General features: G+C 34.7%; 1 protein-coding gene across 3 annotated transcripts in view; it reads right to left on the bottom strand.

Annotated features, from left to right (window-relative positions):
- Positions 1 to 24,100, bottom strand: part of TBC1D19 (TBC1 domain family member 19) — a 53,571-nt gene that overhangs the window by 17,389 nt on the left and 12,082 nt on the right. For 2 of the 3 annotated variants that reach the window (XM_026847086.1, XM_026847087.1), the window contains exons 3-11: positions 23,558 to 23,603; positions 21,740 to 21,815; positions 13,185 to 13,259; positions 12,181 to 12,244; positions 11,245 to 11,291; positions 9,121 to 9,231; positions 8,226 to 8,298; positions 7,352 to 7,420; positions 4,432 to 4,544 (exon numbers count right to left, since the gene is read on the bottom strand). In XM_026847086.1, the coding sequence (XP_026702887.1) occupies positions 4,432 to 4,544; positions 7,352 to 7,420; positions 8,226 to 8,298; positions 9,121 to 9,231; positions 11,245 to 11,291; positions 12,181 to 12,244; positions 13,185 to 13,259; positions 21,740 to 21,775 (588 nt within the window). In that variant the 5' untranslated portion in view covers positions 21,776 to 21,815; positions 23,558 to 23,603. The remainder of the gene's footprint in view (positions 1 to 4,431; positions 4,545 to 7,351; positions 7,421 to 8,225; positions 8,299 to 9,120; positions 9,232 to 11,244; positions 11,292 to 12,180; positions 12,245 to 13,184; positions 13,260 to 21,739; positions 21,816 to 23,557; positions 23,604 to 24,100) is intronic. The other variant, XM_026847088.1, reaches the window with a different exon arrangement.

Here is a 24,100-nt window from a genome sequence, read left to right as displayed (position 1 = left end):
TCTCTTAAATTGTGATTCTTGTGATGCAAAATGAAAACAGGGCTTGGGGCTCACTCCCATTTCTTAGACACAACTTGTCCACAAGTGAATCTTGCCCATGCCTCTTAGTAAGACAAGAGGCTTGTAATTCATGCTGTATTAATAAATTTATTCCTTTTATCTGAATCATAAACAAGATTGGTCACAGATTTGCTTTCAAGCCACATGACCCTTTTACCTGGTGATCAATTTTCCTCACACAGTGAGAAATGTTTTTAAGAGCCTCACTCAGGCTTCAAAAAACATTCAAGTGTTGTTTTACTATTTTATTGATTGCATTTCTTCAGCCAGACAAGACAACTGACAACTACCAAGTTTCAGGAGTGTCCAGAAATGTGGTTGGTTTCTTAGCCTGAAATGTTTTAATTTATGAAACTAAAATCTTACCATTTTCATCTGATTCAACCTTTCTTCTCTGTCTGTCAAACCTTAATGCAACCTTGTTTGTAAACTTTTAACTTCTTAATGTGTTGCATTTTTATATAGACAGTAACTTTTCTCAAAAGATACACTTTTTTTTTTTTATCCTGCACCTCTAAACATACTCATCTTTCCAAGCTGAAGCAAAGTACTTCTCAGGATTGCAGCGCCCAGCCCTCCTGACCTTACAAGGCCACATACCAAAATTTCCATTAAAAAAACCCCATACTGTATGCACCTGAGACCATAAGAGCTCTGAAAGTAGCTCACAGGCAAGAGAGAACAGTGTATTTCAGCAGTACCCAGAAAATCTAGTTTAAGCAGCATTTGGTGATTTACCTTCTTTTAAAATTAAGGGTTAATTACTCAGCAACCTCTGTGCAGACACAGCCCACCTGTGGCATGTCACAAAATCCTTGGCACAGGAGCTGCACTCTCACTGCTGAACTGTAGGCAGCTCATGATTAATTTTTAGGTTACTGTCCTGGTTCAGCTAGGACAGGGTTAAGTTTCCTCAGCAGTGGGGAGGGAGCTCTAGTTGGGTTATTCAATGCCACTGCTGATGTCAGGTCCAGGCGCCCAAGCATGGGAAGAGCAGGGACAGTTTTGTTGGCTGTTGCTCCCCTTCGCTGCTGTATCCTTGTGGTATATCTCTGTATATCTCTTGTCCTGTTCATTGCTATTACTGTTTATTGTTACTATTATTGCTATTGTTATTGTTTGGTTTATTATTTGTTACACTGTTGCGGCGGCGGAGGAAGCAAGCAGCCAATTCAATGTGAATGATAGAGCGAGCTTGAACTTTATTGAAAGAAATCACACCTTATATAAGCACTCTACAATAATCATGCATACTACTCACAAATCTATTGGATAAATGTAAAAGCTACATTATAATATCCAGCGCCTTGTGGTATTTCAGGTGTGCATAAACATCTTCCCTCTTCTGGCCTGTTTTTCTCCCAGGGCTGTTTTCTATCACCCCCAAGGTCATAATGTACCTCAGTTTCTCTCTTTGTTAACATAACAGTCCTTTGTTAGCATAACTGTACCCTGGGTTTTTTCCTTTGTTTACCTCAGGTGGCTGTGACCAGCTCCTGCAGGGAGCTATGGCCTTGCTCTCTGCAAGTCGTTCTCCAATACACTGTTGTATTAAATTTTTCCTTATCTCAACCCCGGAGTTTGTATCTCACTCCCTGCCCCGTCCAGTCCGAGGGTGGGGGAGGGACAACGGCAACGTGGTCTCGGGTCCTGGCAGGGCCTCAACCACCACAGTCATCCTTGTAATTTGATTGTGCCATCTATCAATACTTACCTCTCTAATACAAGAAATGGGTGGTTGAAGCATAGAACTAGGAATATAAAGAAAGACTGACACTGGGGAGTCTAGAAAGGAGACATTAAGTTTTGTGGGAATTGGATGAAGCCTAAAGAATGGCAACCAGCATTAATTAGGTGAGCTGTAGATTTTGGAACAGAAATACCAGAAACAAGTACAAAACAAAAAAGTGAACATATTACATAAAGAGATAACAGACAAAAAAGCAAAAGAAAGTCCCTCCTGGCAAATCCTGGAAGGTGACCCAAAACTTACTCTCATTCTACCAGACACCTGCAAAATCTACTTGTAAAGTACATCCTTCTCCAGTCAAAGACGATGACGGTGCGTTACTGCTACTGGCTTCTTTGTTATTTAAATGATACAGCTACTGATCTTAATCTAAATAACCCTACAGGTAAGACAAAGAGGTACATCATGCTCCATTATGAACTTACCACCTCACCTATTTATTACATTTTTTAAACATAGGAAATTATATTCAGTAAAAGCCATAGTAAAGCATTAACAATTTCTGCATGCTGGAATTTTCAGAATTAAGATTGATTTTCAACCTGTTAACTTCAAAAAAGTAGAGGAAAAAAGCATATAAAATAATGAACAATTTTGGTTTTTAAGCACTGCTTGAATAGTATGCAGTGAATAAACAATTGGGTAACACACTGAACAGAAGGAAAAAAAAAAACCACCACAGATTCTCGGTAAGTGTGTGCCATCCATTTTGTGTAATCAATGAGGCAGATATCCCACAGGAAAAACTGTGCTTGTCTGACTCAAGATCATATGTTAAAAAATATATATATATACACAGCAAATTGGACTGTTTGCACAGACAATACAAAACTGCGACACTGTTCAGCTTTTAAATGTTTGACTTTGCAACCTTAAAAATGCTCTTTTAAAGCAGTTTCTCTAAAACGTACCATTACAAATGAACACTAATAAACAATTCATTGCCAGGAAATGTGTTTACACATTTCTAAATAATCCTGCATATAGATCTTACAGTTTATCACTTTTACGATTACAACACTAGAGTGCTAGTATCATCCCTTGCTTGGATGTGGAATAGCTTAATCCAGAGGCTAAGCTTTATTGAATAAAATTTTCCAAACAATATTGGATGCTAACACACACAATGCTGCCCATACCAAATCCTCAATGTTTTACATTAACAAAAGGAAATTCATGATCTTTCTGAGTTACAGATTCATACAGCTATAAACATAATAGAGCCTAAACTGCAGATCAGAAATATTACAGCAAGAGATCTCTGCAACAACACAATTCATCTTCAGCAGAGAAACAATATAGGAAAGATGTGATAGGTAAACCAGTGAAGTCTATATGAAATACAGCAGATCATAAAACAGCTACATGTATCTGAAAACTGCTTTGCTGTACTTTATAAAAAATAACGCAGTATATTCAGTATATGCAAGAAAAACGTCTCAAGGTGTTAGCTTTACCTAACAGTAAATTAATATTCTCACAGCAGAGACTAACGTTTTGAGAACATCTGACATATTCACACTCCATGCACAGTATAAACACATATTAAAAACAACTATAAACTAGCGTTAACTTTTAAAGGGTCTGGAAGTGTGCCTGACAAATACATTAATAGACAGACAAAGCTTGTTCCTCTTTAAAAAAGGTAACTGTTGAAAACTGTCCATGTGAATTTCAGGAAACAAAAGCCTCTTATTTTGGAAAAAATAAACTAAGTAATTCTAATGCCAGACCAAATAACTTCAACTCCTTAGGTAAGCTGTCAATGAACAAGATTTACATTTGTTTTTAAGGGCAAGCTCTTACGACTTTATGATGTAGTTACCAATAAATACTCCAATATTACAAGAAAAATGGCTACAACCCCAAAGGACATGAGATACTGTAAAATTCCCACATTTATGAGCAAATTTATATGTATGCAGGTTATTTTTTACTGCAGTAAAAACCCTGCATCGAAGTAGTCACAATTCTGCAAAGATTTAAATAGGGACTTTATTTTTTATGCTGTGTTAGATATATTGACTACTGCATGGCTCCAGATACTGCAAAAGATTTCATTGTTGAGGACTGGAGTCAAATATAAGGTACTATGAAAACAATCCACATCTTACTAGTTCCTCTTTATGTCTTTTGATTGTACATATGTAGAGAATATGCAGTAACATATAGAGCAATTTGCAAGATATGTACATGCATACAATAACAGGTTCAAATAGCCAGGAAAAAGATATAGCACATCATGTTTTTATAAAACTCAGCAAGGACAGGAGATAAGTGATAAGAGACAAAAGAGGTTCAGTCTTCTTCCCAGGGCTTTTTTCTTGTCCCCTTGTGAAAAAGGCAGCACCATATAGGAAAAACTCAGGAGCTAGCCAGATCAACTGAAAAGTTTATTCTACAGTATTTTGCTCATGTTAAAAAATTAGGGAAGAGCCTAAAAGCCTTCACCAGAGTACAGAGTTTTTTACAGGTGTGTGTATTTTTCTCATAAAATGTTTATCAGTTTCTGTGACAACCGAGTAGAGCATTTCTACTTTGGAAAAGAATCACTAGATGATATGTGCTTGCACTTCTGTTTTCACTTAGTCTTCCGATTTTATTCTCACTTTGCTCCTTACCTCTGGCTGATTAGAAATATTGAGAATGAGGGCCCACAGATCAGCTCGAAGTGCTGTTGGACATCCCTGACGAACATATTGTTGAGCTGCAGCACTATCTTGCTCTGCTAGAACTGTAGGAAACAATGCATGTAAAGAACTGATGTAGTTTAAGACTTCCAAAGTTTATCAAATACCTTAATTTTTAACTTTACAAACTGCTTTACCATGTTGTAAGCATTAGCTAATGGGAAAATATCTAAAAGGTGTGATTTCCACATGCAATTTTGAAGTAGTTCCCTGGGAAACAAGGCATTCAGGATTAATAAGCAAAACTGTACTACCTTCTGTGATAAAATAGCCCTTAGTATGTATCATCCTAGTATGTACCTATGATTATTCAAGGCTAGTTGTAGCTAGTAGGCTGGCATCAAGCAGAACAAGCAGCTGTATATAATCACTCCTGTTTAACTATGAAATAGTTCAATAAACAGTGCAAATAGGAAATTGCCACTCATTATGGTTTTTTGTGTCTCCCCTATTTTTATGTTAACTATACAAATATTTTCACAGATAACTGTGGGACAAGAATTTTCTATTTCAGAGTGTACTGTCATGTTCTCTCATTATTGGTATATGTACTCTGGAGGATAAAGACTTTCAAGTTGTTTTTCCTTCAGAATGACATAAAACAAATACTCTACTGTTGACAGGTTTGCTTAGATGGGTCATTGTTGTGAAGCTTTAGGCTGCTTTATCACAAGGACCTCATCCTAACACAGTAGCATACACACCTTACAGCAGATTATGTCATTCCTTACTGAAATCTATAAATTTGAAAGACATGCCTCTTTAGCTATCCTAATCTGGTATAAGTGATGTTTCCCATCAAGGTTATGTGATTAACCATACCTTCATACTTCAAATGTCTTTCCCAACAGAGACACAGCTGGGAGAATATTTCTGTGACATTATCTAGACATTAGATCAGTGTTGTACTGGTACTCAGAAGTCTCCAAATCCATATCCTCTGAGTTTTCTGAAGTCTCTCAGAAACACTTACTTTTCTAAATTTCACTAAAATTCAATATTCACAATATCTACTCTGACATGACTTAGAAGGATGAGGTTTGGAATTATAAATCCATTTAATGGATTCCTCTTTCCTTCCCTCTTTTCTTAAATACTGAATAGACCAATCTGCCAATCTTCTGTTTATCCTGCATAGCTCTAACACAGATGGTGTGTGATCGCTTTTTCCTAAATGAAGAGGGCAAAAAGAAAAAAAACATTCCCACATTCCCCACAAAACTTTAGAAAAGAGTGTGATTCATCTCAGTGTCCATGAGCGTTTACCTTATTTTTTCTGAGACATAAAATATTAAAAAGTAGTTTTGCTATGTACAAGATGGGTTTTACTAAATACAATGAAGAAAATTCCTCAGACTTGGCAACACATCTAATATAAATGCAAAATCAATACATCACTGTCAACCAAAGTCATAACCAACACCCAACAGAGTATGCAGTAGGATTCCCACTGAATGAACAGAGATTTTAGCTTATGGTCAAAACTCTTAACTTACATTTTTATAAAATGTTGTGTCTTTGCATATAGGAAAAGCTAAGACAATCTCTGTAATAGAGGCTACTCTACACAAACAAGAGATGAGGAGTAAGAATTACATCGTGGAGTTGAATGACTGGCTCAGGAAGTTTGGATGGGGAGTTTATTTTGAAGAACAGGAAAAGAACAGAGAGATGAACAGCACCCTAATGAGTTTCTTTTGGATCAGAAAACTTATGGGGGATAGAAAGAGGACTGCAAAAGTAGTAGTAAGCAAAAAACATCACCGTTTTGTTGCTGTAACAAATAAAAAAAAAAAAAAAAAAAAAAAAAAAAAAAAAAAAAAAAAAAAAGGATGGAGGACTTTCAGGACTATCTACTCTATTTTTTTTCCTTGATGTTTATGTTTAGCAGGAATCACAGAATTGTCTAGGTTGGAAAAGATCTTGAAGATCATCCAGTCCAACAATCAACCCAACATTAACAGTTCCCAACTACACCATATCCCTCAGTGCTAATGTGACCTGACTCTTAAACACCTCCAGGGATGGGGACTCCACCACTGCCCTGGGCAGCCCATTCCAAAGCCTAACAACCTGTTCTGTAAAGAAATGCTTCCTAATATCAAGTCTAAACCTTCCCTGGCACAGCTTGAGGCCATTACCTCTTCTCCTATTGCTTATTACTTGGTTCAAGAGACTCATCCCCAGCTCTCTGCAACCTCCTTTCAGGGAGCTGTAGAGGGCGATGAGGTCTCCCCTCAGCCTCCTCTTCTCCAGACTAAACACCCCCAGTTCCCTCAGCCACTCCTTGTATGACATGTAAGAAGCGAATACTGTTGGATTTCAAACATCCCTTATATGTTTCTCTATCAGCAAATTCGAGCTGATAAATGATTATTCCTTTTATCTTACCCTTTCTTTGGTAGGTTATTTCTTACTTCTTCAGAAAAAGCCATATACAGAGAAAAATGAGTGTATTTTCCATAGTGGGTAAGTACTGCAATATTTAGCAAGTTCTGCAATTGCAAATAGCCATTAAAAGACTCTGTTCTGACGCAAATGCGTAAATCCCATTACAGTAATGAGAACTTTGTGTGCAGAGTAGGGAGTCCAGAGTATTTTGATTTTAAAATGAAATTCAGTAGTGGCATAAGTTAAGTTATCACCAAAAAGTTATATCTCTGTGCTTCCTATTTCATTTTTAAATGAATTATCTGTGCAGCTACTGGTAGACTGCAAATACTTGCCTTTCTGTCTAAATCACAGTGGTATTACTGACAATGCTTTGTGTTAATTTGTCAAAACTCTTAAAATTCTCTGAGGTACAAGTAATTGAGATAGAAATTTAATAAATGCATTCCTAACTACTCACAGTTTATTACAGATGAGAACAGATCCATACCTTTCTGTCCAACACGTACATGCTCATTTTCAAAGAACTCTACAATATAAAGAAATAGAAAAAAATGGCAAAATATAAATGAAAAAAGATACTCTAGCTAGTAATTTTATATTTTTACTATACACCACTACAGACAACTGATTTTTACTGCTCATGTCACTAAAAACTAACCTGCATGAGCATCAAAGTTCTTTTCCAAAAACTAAGAAGAAATAATACTACAGATTATTTTCTTGTCTGAAGGACACAAATGCCAAAGCAACACTATATTACATGAACCTAGACCTTCAACTGGGTAAGTTTCCATTTAAAAAGAAAAAATCACTTGATACTATAGTGTTTTCCATTTTTATATGGAAAGACCATTTAAAAAAGCCCGTTTCTACAACAATCAATGCATACGTGGAAAGCCAACAGAAATTATGCACTATTTAAGCTACTGAATAATACTGTCTGGATAATTTCATAATCTTTTATTAAAGACAGTTATTTAAAAGATGCTTATGTATGTGCCTATCTGTTAGTTGGCTTAACATTTATTGATATTTTCTTTATTTTTGGAGACAGGCAATTTGTTTCTCTAGACCCTGAAGTGTTCAAACACACCGAAATGAGCATATTTGCAACTTAAGTTGATGATTTTAAATCTTCTCCAAATCTGATTCTTCATATTTGCAATGTTTTCTATTATTAGCTATATTTTACTAAGGAAATCACTATAATCATAGTTACAGAACAAATATTTATGGTTTATTATGGGAAAAAACACAAGTTATTTGGTAATTGCAAAGTATTCTAGTCACTACTGTTCTGTTTAAATGATTGAAGCATATCATTAGCTAACCAGGAGGCACTTGTGCTGAATCATCAATACCCAGCTGTCCTATATTTAAGCCGAGTTCACTGAAGTCTTCTTTCTGAAAAGAAACAAAACCACAAAGCAGCAATTAACAAGTTTAATTCTCTAAGTTATTACAGATTTCTTCTAAAAGGCTTAATGCAAATATTTTCTAAGCCAAATGTACTTCTTTTTAATATGAGCTCATATTTTTAAAGAAAAGAATTTACTCTAGTTTCAGTCATATGCCTGTTTTCATGTCAACCATGAGCTGCACCTGGATGTAATTAAGTGGTGAATGATGATCAGGTTAAGGACCTCTAATTCTCAGCTCTTTTCCAACCAAGGCGCAAGTTTTTCTACTAGCATAAAATCCTCAAGAGCCTTATCAGTGAAGCATCAAGAAAAGGTCTCCTATTTTCCAATTACAATACTAGTACCTGAGCATTTCCTTTCAGTTACAATCTGGCAATAAAGGGATTTTAAATTATTTTGAGAAGAAAATCAGAAGCCAGCTGATTGTCACGTTACTGATCTTGTAGAGTGTTAAATAAAACAGCAGAATTAAGATAAACTACGTATTTAAAGTTCCTTGTACAGAAAAAAGTGAATAACATGTACAGAAGCATATTTTTGGCAGAAGTCAAGCCTATGTGGCATAAAATGAAAACTTCCCTACTAGCAGATAATTTACTGTTTATGTTTTATTTTTCATTAAATACATCTTTTCATAAAACTTTTTATGGTCTGTGTTTTAACTACATATTTAGATTGATTTTCACTTTCAAAAGGAGAAATTTATCATGATGCTAATATTATTCCTTACTGTTTAGAATCTTATTCATTAGCAAGGCAAAATAATTCTTACAGAAACCTCTTGTAAGAAAAAAAAAATACTTACCAATTCAGGAATATCTTTAACTTTTAGAGGAACCTGAATTAGCCCCAGATGATTTCTGAAACTAGGATGTTCTCCATTTTCATAATTTGGGTTTCGAAGATTCATCAGTACCTTAAAAATTGTAGCTCTGTCACTCCGTGTGTATATTCAGAAATTTACATTCAGAACTCTTCTTAACATTATCAGTATTACAAACAGTACATTCAGCATAAAACCATTTCCTGCAACTATCATATATATAGGCTCAAATTATATCTCAACATTTTCAAAATCAAAAAGGAGCAACATTTTTAAGGAAGCAAACATATTCTACTTCGAAAAGTAAGCTCAAATTATGAAATAAAAAAGTAGAAATAGTTTTTCATATATGGGATTAAGTGCTGGCTACATAGTAATATCTTGACTAAAATTCACTTCCTTATTAAAGATACTTGAAAGCCAAGAGTGTATTTCTGATGGCTACAATATCCAGGATATTCTTCAGTATTACTTTTTTCTTAAAGAATTCTTATCCATATTCTTACACTGGCAATCTTATGTAGCTTTCAATGGAAGTGCTACAGAATTTGCTGTTAAAATAATTTATTACTGAATAGCAATACACCAAAATATCTTCTTTTGTTCAAGAAAAAAGATAAATTACAGAATTGAAAACCTAAAGTAAGAGTAAAATTTAAGAGACAAGGAATCATAATGTCAAGATAAGTAACTATGATCTATAAAGGAATTAACAGTTTCTTACATACTGTTATTCCATGGTATAGGTTTTGATACCATGTTGAGCTGGCAAGGATTCTTTCTGAGAGGAGTTTACAGCTCTTATGAAATTCTTCCACAACATCCTACTTCTACAATTCTCAGTCTTGTTAGTATTCTAATACCACATAACCTCACTGTCAGACTTGTAAATTAAAAGATTAATGTAAGAAACTGCAAACTCTGGAAAGAAAACAGTCACTCTTTTTCTTTTATACTATGAGGGTCACTGGATAAGGCTAAAATGAAGATGGATTTGTTTACAGATTCAAGATTAAATACACAACTTGGCTGTACACTGATGTGAAACAGAATAAATTTAAAATTTTCCATATTATTATCACTAATTGAGCAAAAGAAGCTCTTTAGAAATGTAATCAAATCGACAGAAGTTTATTGTTGGATTCAGAAATGCATTCAAAATTCATAACCCTGAAACAATTTACAGTTGTCAGAAATACTGAGTCTCCTCTACCACTACAAAAGACATTCCAGTAAACTTTCACCGAATCACACTGAAATATTAATACATTAATACTGACTGATAATTCAGTATTAGACTTCTAAGTTTTATTCTGTAAATCTTAACTCTGTAAATTCTACACTGTTGTCATTCTCTAGGCTATGTTTCCTGTATAACTCACAGGATATACAGATACTGATTTTTAAAATTTTAATTGGAATCACATTTTAATCAAAAATCTCCTGCTGTGTCACCATTAAGTTCACTGTCATCAACAATATTTATTGTCCCTCATCCATGCCTATTCTAGGCATAGCTGGTAAATCAAGTTCTGTTTTACTAAGATGTTCTGTGATTGAACCATATAAAATGACAAGCAATACTGTCATTTCTGACTTTAAAGATTCAGCAGTTACCATTTTTTAATGGTTTGGTTTGATTACAGACAAAAGCCTCTAAATTCTACACAGTTCTGTTTCATGTTTGATTTTTCACAGTCTTCATAGATGATCTACAATTTCATCTGCATGCAGGTCTACTATTTAACACCAAACTATCTATCAACTTCACATACTACAATTTATCAGCTTACTGTATTACAATTTAAAATATAAAATGATTTATGAAATCAGTTTGAGAATTGCTCTGAGAGGAAAAAAAGGTAGCTCCAAACTTTCATGGAGAAAGAGAAGTTTATCACAAGTACAATTTAAAACTGCAGTTAAAAAAAGAAACAATAGCATTTTGTTTTGCAAACAAAATATTCAGTTGTCAAAAACGTGTCAAATTTCACTTGCTATAAAGGACAAATTGTTTGAAATCACTTAGCAATTATTTTTTCCACTTCACATAAAAGGCTAATGGATGCAAGTCTATGGCTGAGTTATTGTTTCATAAATACTTACCTCAAGAAAATCTTTAGGTGCATAAACAGGTCGGAAGAGACTTAGATCTGAAATAAGGTTTGAGTGATGCTATGTTAAAACCAAGAGATTAAAAAAATATCCACCTTTCCCATATCTGTAACACAATCTAGCAATTTCGATAAAATATTAGAGCAAACGGTTAAACACGGCTAAAACCACCACATATTCTTCAAGATTATGCTACTGTTAGTGCCTTAGTTTTGTAAACCCCAAGTAAGTGAAGAGTAGTCATGGGAAATTTTTACTTATTCCACATAAGTGTTTAAACTGTACCCTTCTTAGACATGGGAGAGATATGATATGCAAAAGAGGGATTTTATTTTAACAGCATAGATGGTTGAATTAAACATACTGCTGTCAAATAAAAAAATAGAGACTAGTCATAAACAATCCATGAAAAATATTTACTGTTGCAGAGGTGGTACTGCAATACAAACTAGTACCTCTGCAAAGCCATTCATTTTAAGGAACTTGTATATGAACTAACAAGGCAGTTAGTCTTGCTCTCCCAAAGGATAATATGACTGACTATTGCATGCAAGTATTATTTTTCTCTTTTGTTAATGTAACATCTTAAAATCTGAGCTTAATTATCCATAGTTCTGAACATTTTCTATTAGCCTGAGCTTACACCAAGAGGAGCTGTGCCCTAGCTGTATAAATCTCTAAAGCACTGGAATGAGGAGTATTACATCATAAACTCTCAGTGATGATTTAAAGTTAGTATATTAACTTGAAACAAACTCACAATGAAATTAATACTTATTTAAGCATAATGACACATTGCCAATGACAAAAAAGACTGAAATCAGTTTACCTTGAAGTGATTACATTAATCTTTGACTGATAAATACTATGTAAATGCTATTTCTCTACATACAGAAATTTAATGGACATAAATTTAGTTGACCTTACCTGGCTCATCAGTTCCCATTTCATTCCATTTATTAAGCAGTTCTTTCTGTTCACTTACAGGCCTCTGAAACACATAAGAAGGTAAGTCTTTTTTTAACAGAATGAGTAAAAACATGCCTATTTCAAATACATAAATTAATGTAATTTTAAAAAGTATACTGCACTACCAATTCAAACATATTTTGCTTACAAATTATCCCTCTATGTTCTACTGTAGAAAGCCCAAGTTCCAGCTCAAGCAAAAAAAGGAGCCCATTAAATAGTTTCTTGTGTTTACTAATGAATTTTAGACTACTTAGAAGTCAGTTTCATACTACTGAAGATTTACTGCTCATTCTATAGACCTGTTGCACTTTATCATCAAATTCCTGTCCCCAGAATAGTCATGAAAAGCAAACACAGCTGCATCCTTTATCTCATATGATGAACCACAGAGATCCTGCTACCTATCATAGATATACAACAGGAGGAAGATAAACAACAAGGCATTCTAACATTATTCCCCAATTCCATGACCTTTAAAATTAAAGCCTCTGAATTAATAAAAAACAAGACAAAGCAAAATGAAAACAAAATTAACAATGTACCAGTATATCTCTCTCCTAAAGTACCAGTTCAACTATAGCTTTCTCCAGCACACAGAGTATATGTATATTGTGTACAGGCTATGCAGCTAGAAGGTATACAGCTGAGTATGCACACAAAAACGCTCTATTACGATTACATGCTAGCAACATAGCAATGAACATGCTGCTCCCTCAAGAGGATAATTACTGCAACAGTAGAGGAAGATCTACCTATAGACTTGAATCTTCTCCCAAGTTCACCTGATGCATACATTGCCACTATACCTGAAAATGATTCTGTATTAAAATTAGCTGAATACTGGCCTTGCAGCTCTTGTTAACCATGTATAAAATGAATATTACATTACAAATGTGCAAGACAAGGCTTAATTTCCAGAACAAAGGCAGTTTGGCAACAGAAAGTTAATAATGTATTACCTTCTGCGCTAGTGGGATACTGAGTTCTGTGCACATGCTGTTGAGACTTTTTAGAATTCGCTTCTCCCAGCTTCCCTAAAACACACACACACAAAATATGGAATTTCTTCTTCCCCCAATTGCATTTATCCTGTAATAACAACCAGCTTTTAAAAGTCATATATAAGAAAGAATGGCAAGAATGACTGACTGACATCTGCAAAATGAGAAGGGAATATTTACATCCTTATATAAATGGAAACAATAAAGCAAACAGATTTAATAATTTACAATACAATAAAAACAACAGAAAAAATGAGTTCTTTGCATTTCCGATCTCCAAAAAGCACGTATTTCACAATTACTGGTTTTCAACATATGTCTAACGATCAAGCTTCCTTATATATCAACATTTAACAATTATCACCAGGACAATCAACTGTGTACAGAGAATGCCTTCTCCACTTTGTGACCTGAAGAGAGCACAAGTCTTTCTCCAAAAAATGGTATCTTGGATGTTCTCAGAAGTTAAAAAAGTTAGAAATTTGGTATTCTGTAATGCTAAAAAAACAGTTCTAAAATAATGCTCAGGAAATAGTTCTCTAATCAGAGAGAAAAACAGAAGTAGACAATACCTCAGTAGCAAGCGGATAGGTTAAAGAGCAATCAGATTATTCTGACTATTGCATTACAATTTAAATTTACCATATGGTTCCTAATCCATGGATAATTCCTCTGAAGTTACTGCCAACTAGTACTGACTTCCTTGTCAACCGATTTAGGATTCTGCTTCCGTGATTACAGCAGCACTGGTGGGTTTTATATTTAATTTACTTTTCTGTGGATGATGAGTCAGGCCTCAATCAAGTGAATGCAAAGACTCCTCTTAATGTCATATAGCTTTATTTATTATTTGTAATTTGCTCTAGACACAAATTCTATAACAGTTATTCTCTAACCACATGTTCCTCAAGCTTAAAGTTCTGTCCAAAAGAGGCTGCAGTTTATTAGACAGGAAGCAAATGAAGGGAAGAGCAGATGTTTAAACGTTCTGTTAAAAAAAATTAAAAATTCTATCTTGTCTACAATTGTTTCATTTTAGCTTCCATTTAGAAGATCCTCTCATTACTTTTTTCCATCAAATGAAATAGCTATCTTTCACTAGAAATTTCTTCTTACAGTCAGGTCATCCCTTCTCTTGCATAAACAAAACAGATCTATGTTTTGATTGTGAAGAACGTTTTCTAAATGTCAGTATCTTTTATAATATTCTGTATAATATTTTAATTTAACTGTATTATTGTATACAAATGCCAAGTGATGCAGTTACACAACAACATGCCACAGATCAGTAATTCTCTTGCAGAGGGGTGAGTGTAGAGAATTTACAGTACCCTGTTTTGCTGAGAAGCATGGTTTTGTTGCTGGAAGAAATAAGAAATGAGAGAGCATGAAGACTACTAAGCCATATAGGATCAGAAAGCAGAAACAAAGGGAAAACACAGAGGTGTCAGTAGGAGTTTAAACAGTGAAATCATCAGGATCAATCACAGAATCAGAGAACACCAGCTTAGAAGGGACCTCAGGGATCATCTGCTCCAACCTTTCTTGGCAATAGCACTGTCTAGACAAGATGGCCCAGCACCCTGACCAGCCAAAACTTAAAAAGCGTCCAATGTTGGGGAATCCACCACTTCCCTGAGGAGATTATTCCAACGGCTGATTGTCCTCATTGTGAAAAATTTTCCTAATGTCCAATCGGAATCTCCCTATGAGTAACTTGTACCCATTACCACTCATCTTTTCCATCCGACTCCTAGTAAAAAGGGTGTCGCCATCTTCTCTGTAGCCACCCTTTAAATACTGGAACATGGTGATAAGGTCTCCCCTGTCTTCTCAAAGCTGGACAAACCCAGTTCTCTCACCCTTTCCTCCTATGACAGGCTTCCCAGTACCTTCATCATCTTTGTGTCCCTTCTCTTGGACCCTCTCCAGACTGCCCACATTTTTTTTGTATAGCAGGGACCAAAACTGAACACAGTATTCCAGCTGTGGCCTGACAAACACTGAGTGGGATAATGACTTCTTTGACTCTGCTGGTGATGCCCTTGTTGATGCAACCCAGCGTGCTGTTGGCTCACTTTGCTGCTGCAGCACACTGGTCACTCCTATTGAGCTTGTTGTGCACCAGGACCCCCAGGTCCCTTTCCACAAAGCTGCTCCTCAGACAGGAGATCCCAGCCTGTGCTGCACTCCTGAATTATGTTTCCCAGGTGCAAGACCTTACACTTGGCCTTGTTGAACTTCATAAGGTTCTTGTTAGCTCACTCTTCCAGCCTAACCAGGTCTTCCTGCAGGCTGGCTCTCCCTTCCAAAGTGTCCACTTCCCCACTCAGCTAGGTATCATCAGTAAACTTCATCAGGGTACACTTGATCCCAACAAAATTAAGGGGAAAAAAAACCCAAACAAAACCCAAAAAAACACCATGGATATGCTCCAAGATATAAAAGCTACAAAAGCAGCACAGAGGAGGCAGATGGCAGCTTTGCAAGAGTGGGAACTAGCTCATTCCAAGGAGTAATGGAGGTTGATACTCAGTGTGACTGACAAGTGCCTGACCAGACATTAATCTGGTTGTTGGATCGGGGATGCAACATGTTAGTAATAAATCACTTCTGAATACTCATAAACTGTGCCATAATTCAGACTTTATGACTGTCCAGTAAAAGATGCTCAAATACAAGTCCAAACAAAAGTGAGCGTTACACAGCCTCTCCAAGCAACAGGTCCTCCTCTCTCCCCAGGACAGCCAAGTTACCTGTAGTGAGCAGAAACAGAATGCAGTGTCCTCGACAGAAATAAAAGCCAGACAAAGTTCATAAAGTCATTTAACTGATCGGAGCAGTAAATTTTCCAAGATGATTCCTCTAATTTTATGCAGCTATTTAACACTAAGAAAACATGTTGCTGGGATTGCTATGGTTACAATGATAACCTTCAATAAAACAGTTGAAACTGAAGAAAGCAGTACTGCAATTTGCAAACAATTCCAAACATATCTATTACAAATCAGATTTATCTTATTCTGTAGCAAAGCCATTCACAAACTTTCACTGCAGTTAAATGAACCTGGCTAAACAACAAATAAACTAAACAGAAATTTGTCACAACTGCATAAACTAGCCAGGATTAGTTAGTTTTTTCCACAATAATGAATGTGATAATTGTTTCTTCTAGAAGACCAGACAGAAATGTGATTCTTTCAGAGTGTACCTAATGAGACCTACTCCTCAGGTAAAATTCAAGGTGTCTGGACACAGATTTCATTTGGTAAATTTTCTCATGTCAAAACCTGTAAATTTCAAAAAGAAGAGAAATAGAGAAGCTGTGTTGGTACTGCTCTCATTCTGATGAACTTTCCATCTGGCCTCTGATAAGAGGCATAACTTAATTTAGGACATAAGAAACCAGATCAACACATGATCTAAAAGAGATCTGAATATCTCCTACTCCAACTTCTGTAAGAAGAAACAGAAATTCTTTTAGGAATAGTAAAAATTTTATCAGTTTTCTTTTTAGTTTAATACTTTTCAAAGAAAACACCATTTTTCTTTATCAACTAATCAAGCACTCAAGTTGATTTTCTCAAAGAGATTTAGAAACTAGGAAAGATTAATTGACTATTAATAAAAGACATTTTAAGTGGATGTTCACCAGTCACAGCATTAGAATATGTAGTATTGTCATTTTAATTTCTTCAGCGTCCACCAGTCTGTTTTAAGAAAAAAATTAATAATTTAGCTTTCTTTTTAACCATTTAGAGATTAACTCTTCTGGGAGAAATTAGGATACAGACAGGAACATCTCTATTACAGTTTAGTATCTTTAAAAGGTTCCAAGTACTCACACTCCTACTGAAATTAACTATAATGTTACTCATATTTCAAATAGCACTGGGAAGTGCTCTAGCTTTTAACTATTCTGACTACAGGTCAGAATGCTCTTTTGAGTGCGTGTCTGTATAGCACCTCCAACACAGGGAATCTGGTCTTAGCTGGACAAAAAACCTAACGAGGATCAATAGCAAATATAACAATGTACTTCAAGGTAATTTTCTAAAGTCTGTTGTTTATGTATGGACTTTCTTCAAAATGCAAGATCTGAAAATGAGTAAAGAGGAACATAGGAAAATATACAAAGCTCCACTTCAGTAAGATCTTCACAGATTTGGCTAGAAGCATGGAGCTAAAGAATGAAATGAAACAAGTGACAAACAGGTTAAAATACAGTTAATTATGGTCATTTATCTTCCCGGAAGTCTGAAGTGCAGCCCACCAGAAAACAATTTATCTTTTCAGGTCCCTGTATTTTTAGGTAAGCAGCTGATGTTACTCAGGTAGACCACAGTGAATTATCCTTAAGATTTCCTGAAACAGTGTATCAGTATTCTCATTTTTGTGAATGTACTCCAGTACTCTAGTTTTAAAAGCTGTCCTACCTTAGGAAGGTAAATTGTATTGCAAAAAATCACCAAGAGTTATGTTTCTGACTAAACAAATTTCAGATAAACCTATCACTTTTTTTTCATTGGAGACAAATTTAGAAGTAATAGAATAAAACTTTAAAGAAGGTCAAGAAAAAATAAGTATTATTAACTCAGACAACATGGGTTCCAGAGAGACAGTAGAGTATCTCAGAACATTTTGAAGACAGTTAATTAACTTAATGTTGCCTTGCTCTGGGAAAGCAACACCTTTCCCACTCCTACTGTGGAAAACAGCTGCTGGAGTCAGATAGATATATTCCAACACAGAACTGGCTGCTCATTTCCTGTTTTCCTACTCCTTATGCTTTGTTACTGGGCAATGGTCATAATTTCTTATCCACCTATCTCCTCCTCATTTACTCATTTAACATTTCTCTCAAAACCCTGAAACAAGCTCCCATCTTACAGCTAAAACAAGGATAAAGGACCTCTATGGATTAAAACATAGCAGTGCAAATTTATGAATTACATATTATAGGACTATTGTGATAGGAGTTCCTGTGAGATTTACAGTGTTTGGTTTGTTATGAACTTTGTAAAATCCACATATGACACCATTAAAAGGCAGTTTCATGAAACATATCAGACTGGAAACACTTCCTAACATTTCTTTGGACTCAGCTTCTTGTGCTTCTCTTCACCTCTTTTTGCTCTTATTTTTATGTTGTCCACTTAATTTCTTCATTGCTGTTTGCAGCATATTTGTCTTAAATCTAGCAAAGGCTTTCCCAGTGAACTCTGGGAGCAAAACAAACAGTCGAAGAGGTCTGCAATCATTTCACCTCATCAAAATGTAGATATGAAAATAATAAATACAGCAGTTCAACGGATTCATGAATGTTTCAACTCCTATCAGTCTCTGAGGGGCAGGTAAAGCAAATGAGCAAAATTCAAATTTTTAATCCTAGAATCTACTGCTAACACACTGTCTGCATTAAGATGTGTAAATTTTAAGCAATAATTCTGCTGTTTAACAAGGCAGGAAAAGGTGAACTATCTCTCCAAAACTGTAACCAGACCAAATACCTCAGGAAACACCAGGGATGTGAAATAACCTGATGTTTTAAAGAAAGGTCATAAATACTGTATCTAGCATTTTTCAGGAACAAAAAACCCCAAGACATAGTATTTCTCTGTCTCAAAAAGATCTAAACAATGACAGACTAAAGAAGCTGTACCCAGTGATCTATCTCAACCCAAACATAGGACCAGTTCTTCAGCACACACAATTAGAAAATACACATTATGTTACAATAATATTGAAAGATATGTAAATATAAACATCAGTACTTTTTCTACACTAGACAATACCGCAAATACATGAATGATTGACAATATTACTACTTATTGCTGCCAATGCTTTATCCTTTCCTAGAAAGTTGTTTTTCTTTTGAGGTAGTGAAGAGAATACAGTATAAAAACTTCAATCTGCCACATAAGAATGAAACAACAGAACAAGTTTGAGGAGAAAAAGGGTTAATTATGAATATTTTAATATCTACTCTAGAAAAATACTAATATAGTTTTATTTACTGATTCAAAGTCATTCCAATAACTGATATCAAAGTAAGATGGTTTCCAGAGAGTATGACCCTCCTTTCCAGAATTCTGAAGTAGAGCAAAATTAATTAAAATAGAAAAGGATAAAGAAAATGTCAGCAAGCTCATAGCAAGACAAACAGCATCTTAAATGGTGGCTATGCATAACAAAAACAGAACATGACTTATATGGAAAACATTTTTCTGCCAGAACAAATTTTGTTGATAGCACCAAAATATTATTTTCCAACTGCTGTGATGCTAAACGACAAATAAAGTGAAACAATGTACCTACAAATAAAGCAAAACCAGTCTTCTACCTTCAAAACATTAATCAGATTTTCAATACTAAAGGGAAGTAAATTGGTAAGTTTCCACTTTTATTTCTCTCCCTAAAGGTATTAGCACCCTGTGTGTTCTGTATAGCTATTTCAAAATATTTTAAACACACACATCAAAACAGTGACTTTGTAAGCTTTTTAACATTGTTTATTGCTCTTTAATCAAAATAGTAACAAAATAAAACCTCATTGTGATTCAGCCAATCTGATCATGATTGTTTTCTTAAGGACTGATTACCTACAGTGATAAATGTGTGTGCATCTAAACGTTCATACATACCTCAGTGGTCTTAGGGAATTAACATTGTCTTTTTCTAACTACCTATTTATTTTTATTTCACAACTATCACTATTTATCAATATTTCTCTATGAAAAGGATTCATATGACTTCACTGAAAAGTTGTATTTCAACAAAGGATTCGACAGAGGATCTACTGGTTTTGGCTAGGATAAAGTTAATTTTCTTCATAGTAGCTGGTATAGCGCTGTGTTTTGTACTTGTGATCAAGCTGGTTTTGGTAACACATCAACGTTTTAGCTGCTGCTGAAAAGCATGCACATAGCTTCAAGGGCTTTTCTATTTCTCATGCTTCCCCACCAGTGAGAAGGCTGGGGGTGCACAAGAAGTTGAGAGGGCATAGAGCTAAGACAGTGGACCCCTACAGACCAAAGCAATATTCCAGACCATATGACATCATGCTCTGAATAAAAAAAGCTGGGAGAAAGGAGGAAGGGTCAATCTTCAGAGTTGAGGTATTTGTCTGCCCAAGTAACTTATGCATGATGGAGCCCAGCTTTCCTGGAGATGGTTAAACATCTGCCTGCCAATGGAAAGTGGTGAACGAATTCCTGTTTTGCTTTGCTGACAAGTGTAGCTTTTGCTTTACCTATTAAACTGTCTTTATGTGTCTTTACCACAGGTTTTCTCACTTTTGCCCTTTTGATTCTCTCCCCCATTTCACTGATGGGGAGTGAGCAAGCAGCTGAGCTGCTTACCAGTGTTAACCCACCCCAGAGGATATGAATGCCTAGTACTCTTTGAAACAGGGCTATGAAATTCTGAAACCAGTAAAGACAGGACTTCTCCTACTCATTACTAAACTGTTTGAAAAACAGTCCCTTCCACATAGTGCTAAAAATACTGGTTCTTGTAAGTACTTTATACACTCTTATAAAATAATAAACGAAGAAACTGGTTTGGACAAACATACACATAGATATACCTCTGTGGTTTTCACATTAGTGACCTAATAAAAGTGATTATTTTCAGGCAGTAAATTGTGGCATTACCTTTCGCACCACAGAAGAAAAATATATCTTTGTTCCCAAATGCTAAAGACTGAAACCCAGGACGGCAAGATAAAACTTACTGGAATAAGCAAAATGATTGCAAAAGTAACACAATTTGTTGAATACCTTGTAAAAGAATACTGCAATATATTTCTAGGCACGTCTGAGTTAAATACTAATTTTATCCTCACCTCAGATATTTTCATCAAATCATATTCTTGAAGCTTTTTTTTATATTTGTACATGGAATTTTTTTTATTTCTTTCAAATGCCATATATTCGTGAAAAAAATACAATCAATGAAGCAAAAATATTTTCTTCCTGACACCAAAAATCCTCATTTAATCTTTTATAGTCCAGTTTCTCTTATTCTCCTTCAATATACCTTAAGCTCCTTCGCTCTATGCTTTTCATCTTCTTTTCACATTTCTAAGTACTAAATATACCTCTTCTTTCTGAAGATCTTGCTACTTCTGCAGCCTGTTGTCTTTCACGGCAAAACTGCCTGTGTCTCCTCAAAACAGTATTTTTGTAATCCTAAGTGAAATGACCTATAGCTACACGTTTTCTTATTCCCTACAAATTATCCTCCTTGATATATTTCACATCGTCTCTATTATACAATATTCACACACCTGTCACTATATCCTACATCTTCCATGGTTGGAGAATTACTTGGGCATTTTTTTGTATGTAAAATGTCACATATACAACAATAGTATTAACTTCAACACAATACAAATTTATGTTCTTCCTAAGGTATAAAACCTATAAATGGTACAATAACTTTATACAAAGTAAATCTCAAATAGTCTAATCAAAGATCTGATATGAATGGTACAATTGATAACAACCAACCTGTGCTTTCCTCATATAAGCTAATGGTTCTTTCATATGCTCAGGCGGTGCTGCAGGATGACAGGGCGAAGGAAACCTTAAAGAAATTATAGTATATTTTTATGTTGCTTAATTAATCTGTATTTGTAAACCTAAACATAACTTCTTTCATGTAACCACTGTGTATGTTGATCAAAACTAAAAATAAACATTATTTTTTGAAGTATTTCTTCATCATCCTTGCCTATGGACACAAACAATATAAAGATAAGTAAGTATTAATAATGTTTCAATGGGAGTTCGTCTTATATTAAAACCAGTAAGTCCTTATAATTTCACATACTTGTAAAACAAAATCAAATAATTCTATGAACAAATCAGGTGTTTTAAAAGTGTATCCTCTCCAAATCATGTTATCTTTATGACTCTCTGGAACTTTTACTATCCAAAATACTTTTTTTTCAATAGACAATATACATTTTTGAGGATTTCCTTTTAAAAATCAATAGTGAACACGTGCATGTTCAAAGCAATTAGTACTTTGTGGTGCTGACAGAAGTAAAACTGAATATTAATTCATAAATTGCATTATGCCAAAATATAAAAGCTGGAACAAAAATAAAAAAACCAAAACAAACTACTAATTTATCTTCAGTAGTGCAGATTATTTCCAATCAGTTACTGCCAAACATTTTACCCAGCTTAATTTTAAGTGTCTCAAACATCTTTCAGGAAACAAACTTTACACAAAGATTCACTCATAGTTAGCCTGAATTTTCATCTGTTTAAATATATTTAATCAGTTCCTATCATATGATTTTGAGAAACCCTCCCCAAATTTTTTCCCATTTTTAATTGGTAAGGTCATTCTTGTACTTGCTGCTAATTTGTTCTGGACAACTCTGTACCTATGTGTAAACTGGAATCAGTACTAACAAATTGCAGCAATACTGTTTCTTGGCTTTTCCACAATGTTCATGAAATCATGGTATTCTCAGTTAATTTCCAGGACTAATTTCATTATTTTTCAGTTTACTTTCATGAACTCAAAGAAAGCATAAGCATTAATCTAAGGCACAGGTAAATACTTTTCCCTGAAAGATACAATGAAGATGTACCCTTACTAACAGATAAAAATAATTTGCTGAATTGAGTCCCTCGTATTACTAGGACACATCGTTCTAAAGTGGTAACTCTAATAAGCTTATTTAAATTAGCACAAATAGATTTGCATACACATTTCTTATGATATAGTTGCATTTATGGCTATATCTATTACAAAATTCACCTTGCCAGAATGTAACGGCCAATTTATGCTTCCCAGCAGTCTAATCCAAAATTCACTGAACAATAACAAAAAGGGGATTTCACAGATTTCATTGTGTTTATAACCACACCCCAAACACGATGAATGCTGATATGGTAAGTCTAAAGATCTAATATCTTCAAGATTTTTTTAAAATAACTGATACAACAAATATATGCAATGCTGTCATAAACATCTGAAAATAATTAAAATTTATTTGCAGCAACTACCTCAGTTACATGAGAATTATGACTGTTGGTATGTTTGGAAGTAAAAAACCAAAGAAATTACTAAAGTAAATTTAAAAAAAAATTAGTGATATTTGTTTCACTCATTCTTTAAAATGTACATGGGTCCAATATTTTCACTAGGATGAAAAAGAAATAATGGCACTTCAAAATCAGAAACGAAGCAGGTACCCTTGGTATGACAGATCTTGCAGATAATAGCAACACACCATACACCTATATATACAAATGAATCAGAAGTAAATCATGTGAGTAGAATTTATTAAATAAAATAACTAAACTCACACATTGAGTTCGCTATAAACAGCATTCTGAAGCTTCTTTTCCCAACCTGTTAAAATGAAAAAAATATTCAGAAGAAAACCAGGAATTAATACTAACAGAACATGAATCAGAGATTACTTTGCAGTCACTAGAGTTTTCTGTCCTGTCTCAATTCATGTCTACCTACTAAACAGACAGAAGAGATGAAGAAACCTTAATTTAATTAAGATAGGAAAAACTGCAAGATGAGACTTGTATAAAGGTTGTTTATCCTTTATTTCCATCTGCTGTTCAAATAATCACAACACCATTTTGGTTAAACAATCATATGCTATTTTTTAAAAGCCATCATATTACTAGAACTATAAATAGTAATAGACACAGTGTTCCTGATTATTATGAAGCTTCTATCACTTGCCATCAAATCTTCATATTATAGTTATATAGCCTACAACTTCCAATGCAGATTGGAAACTTAACTAAGAGTAAAATTTTCAAGACTACCTCCATGAATGCTAATTTCCATTTTCAGAAGTGACTGAACACTTGTATGAGGATGGAAGC

The sequence above is a fragment of the Athene cunicularia genome (assembly GCF_003259725.1).
Source record: "Athene cunicularia isolate RWA chromosome 4 unlocalized genomic scaffold, athCun1 chr4_part1, whole genome shotgun sequence".
NCBI lineage: Eukaryota > Metazoa > Chordata > Aves > Strigiformes > Strigidae > Athene > Athene cunicularia.
The sequence above is the reverse complement of the archived record's forward strand: the minus strand, read 5'-3'. Positions and strand labels throughout refer to the sequence as shown.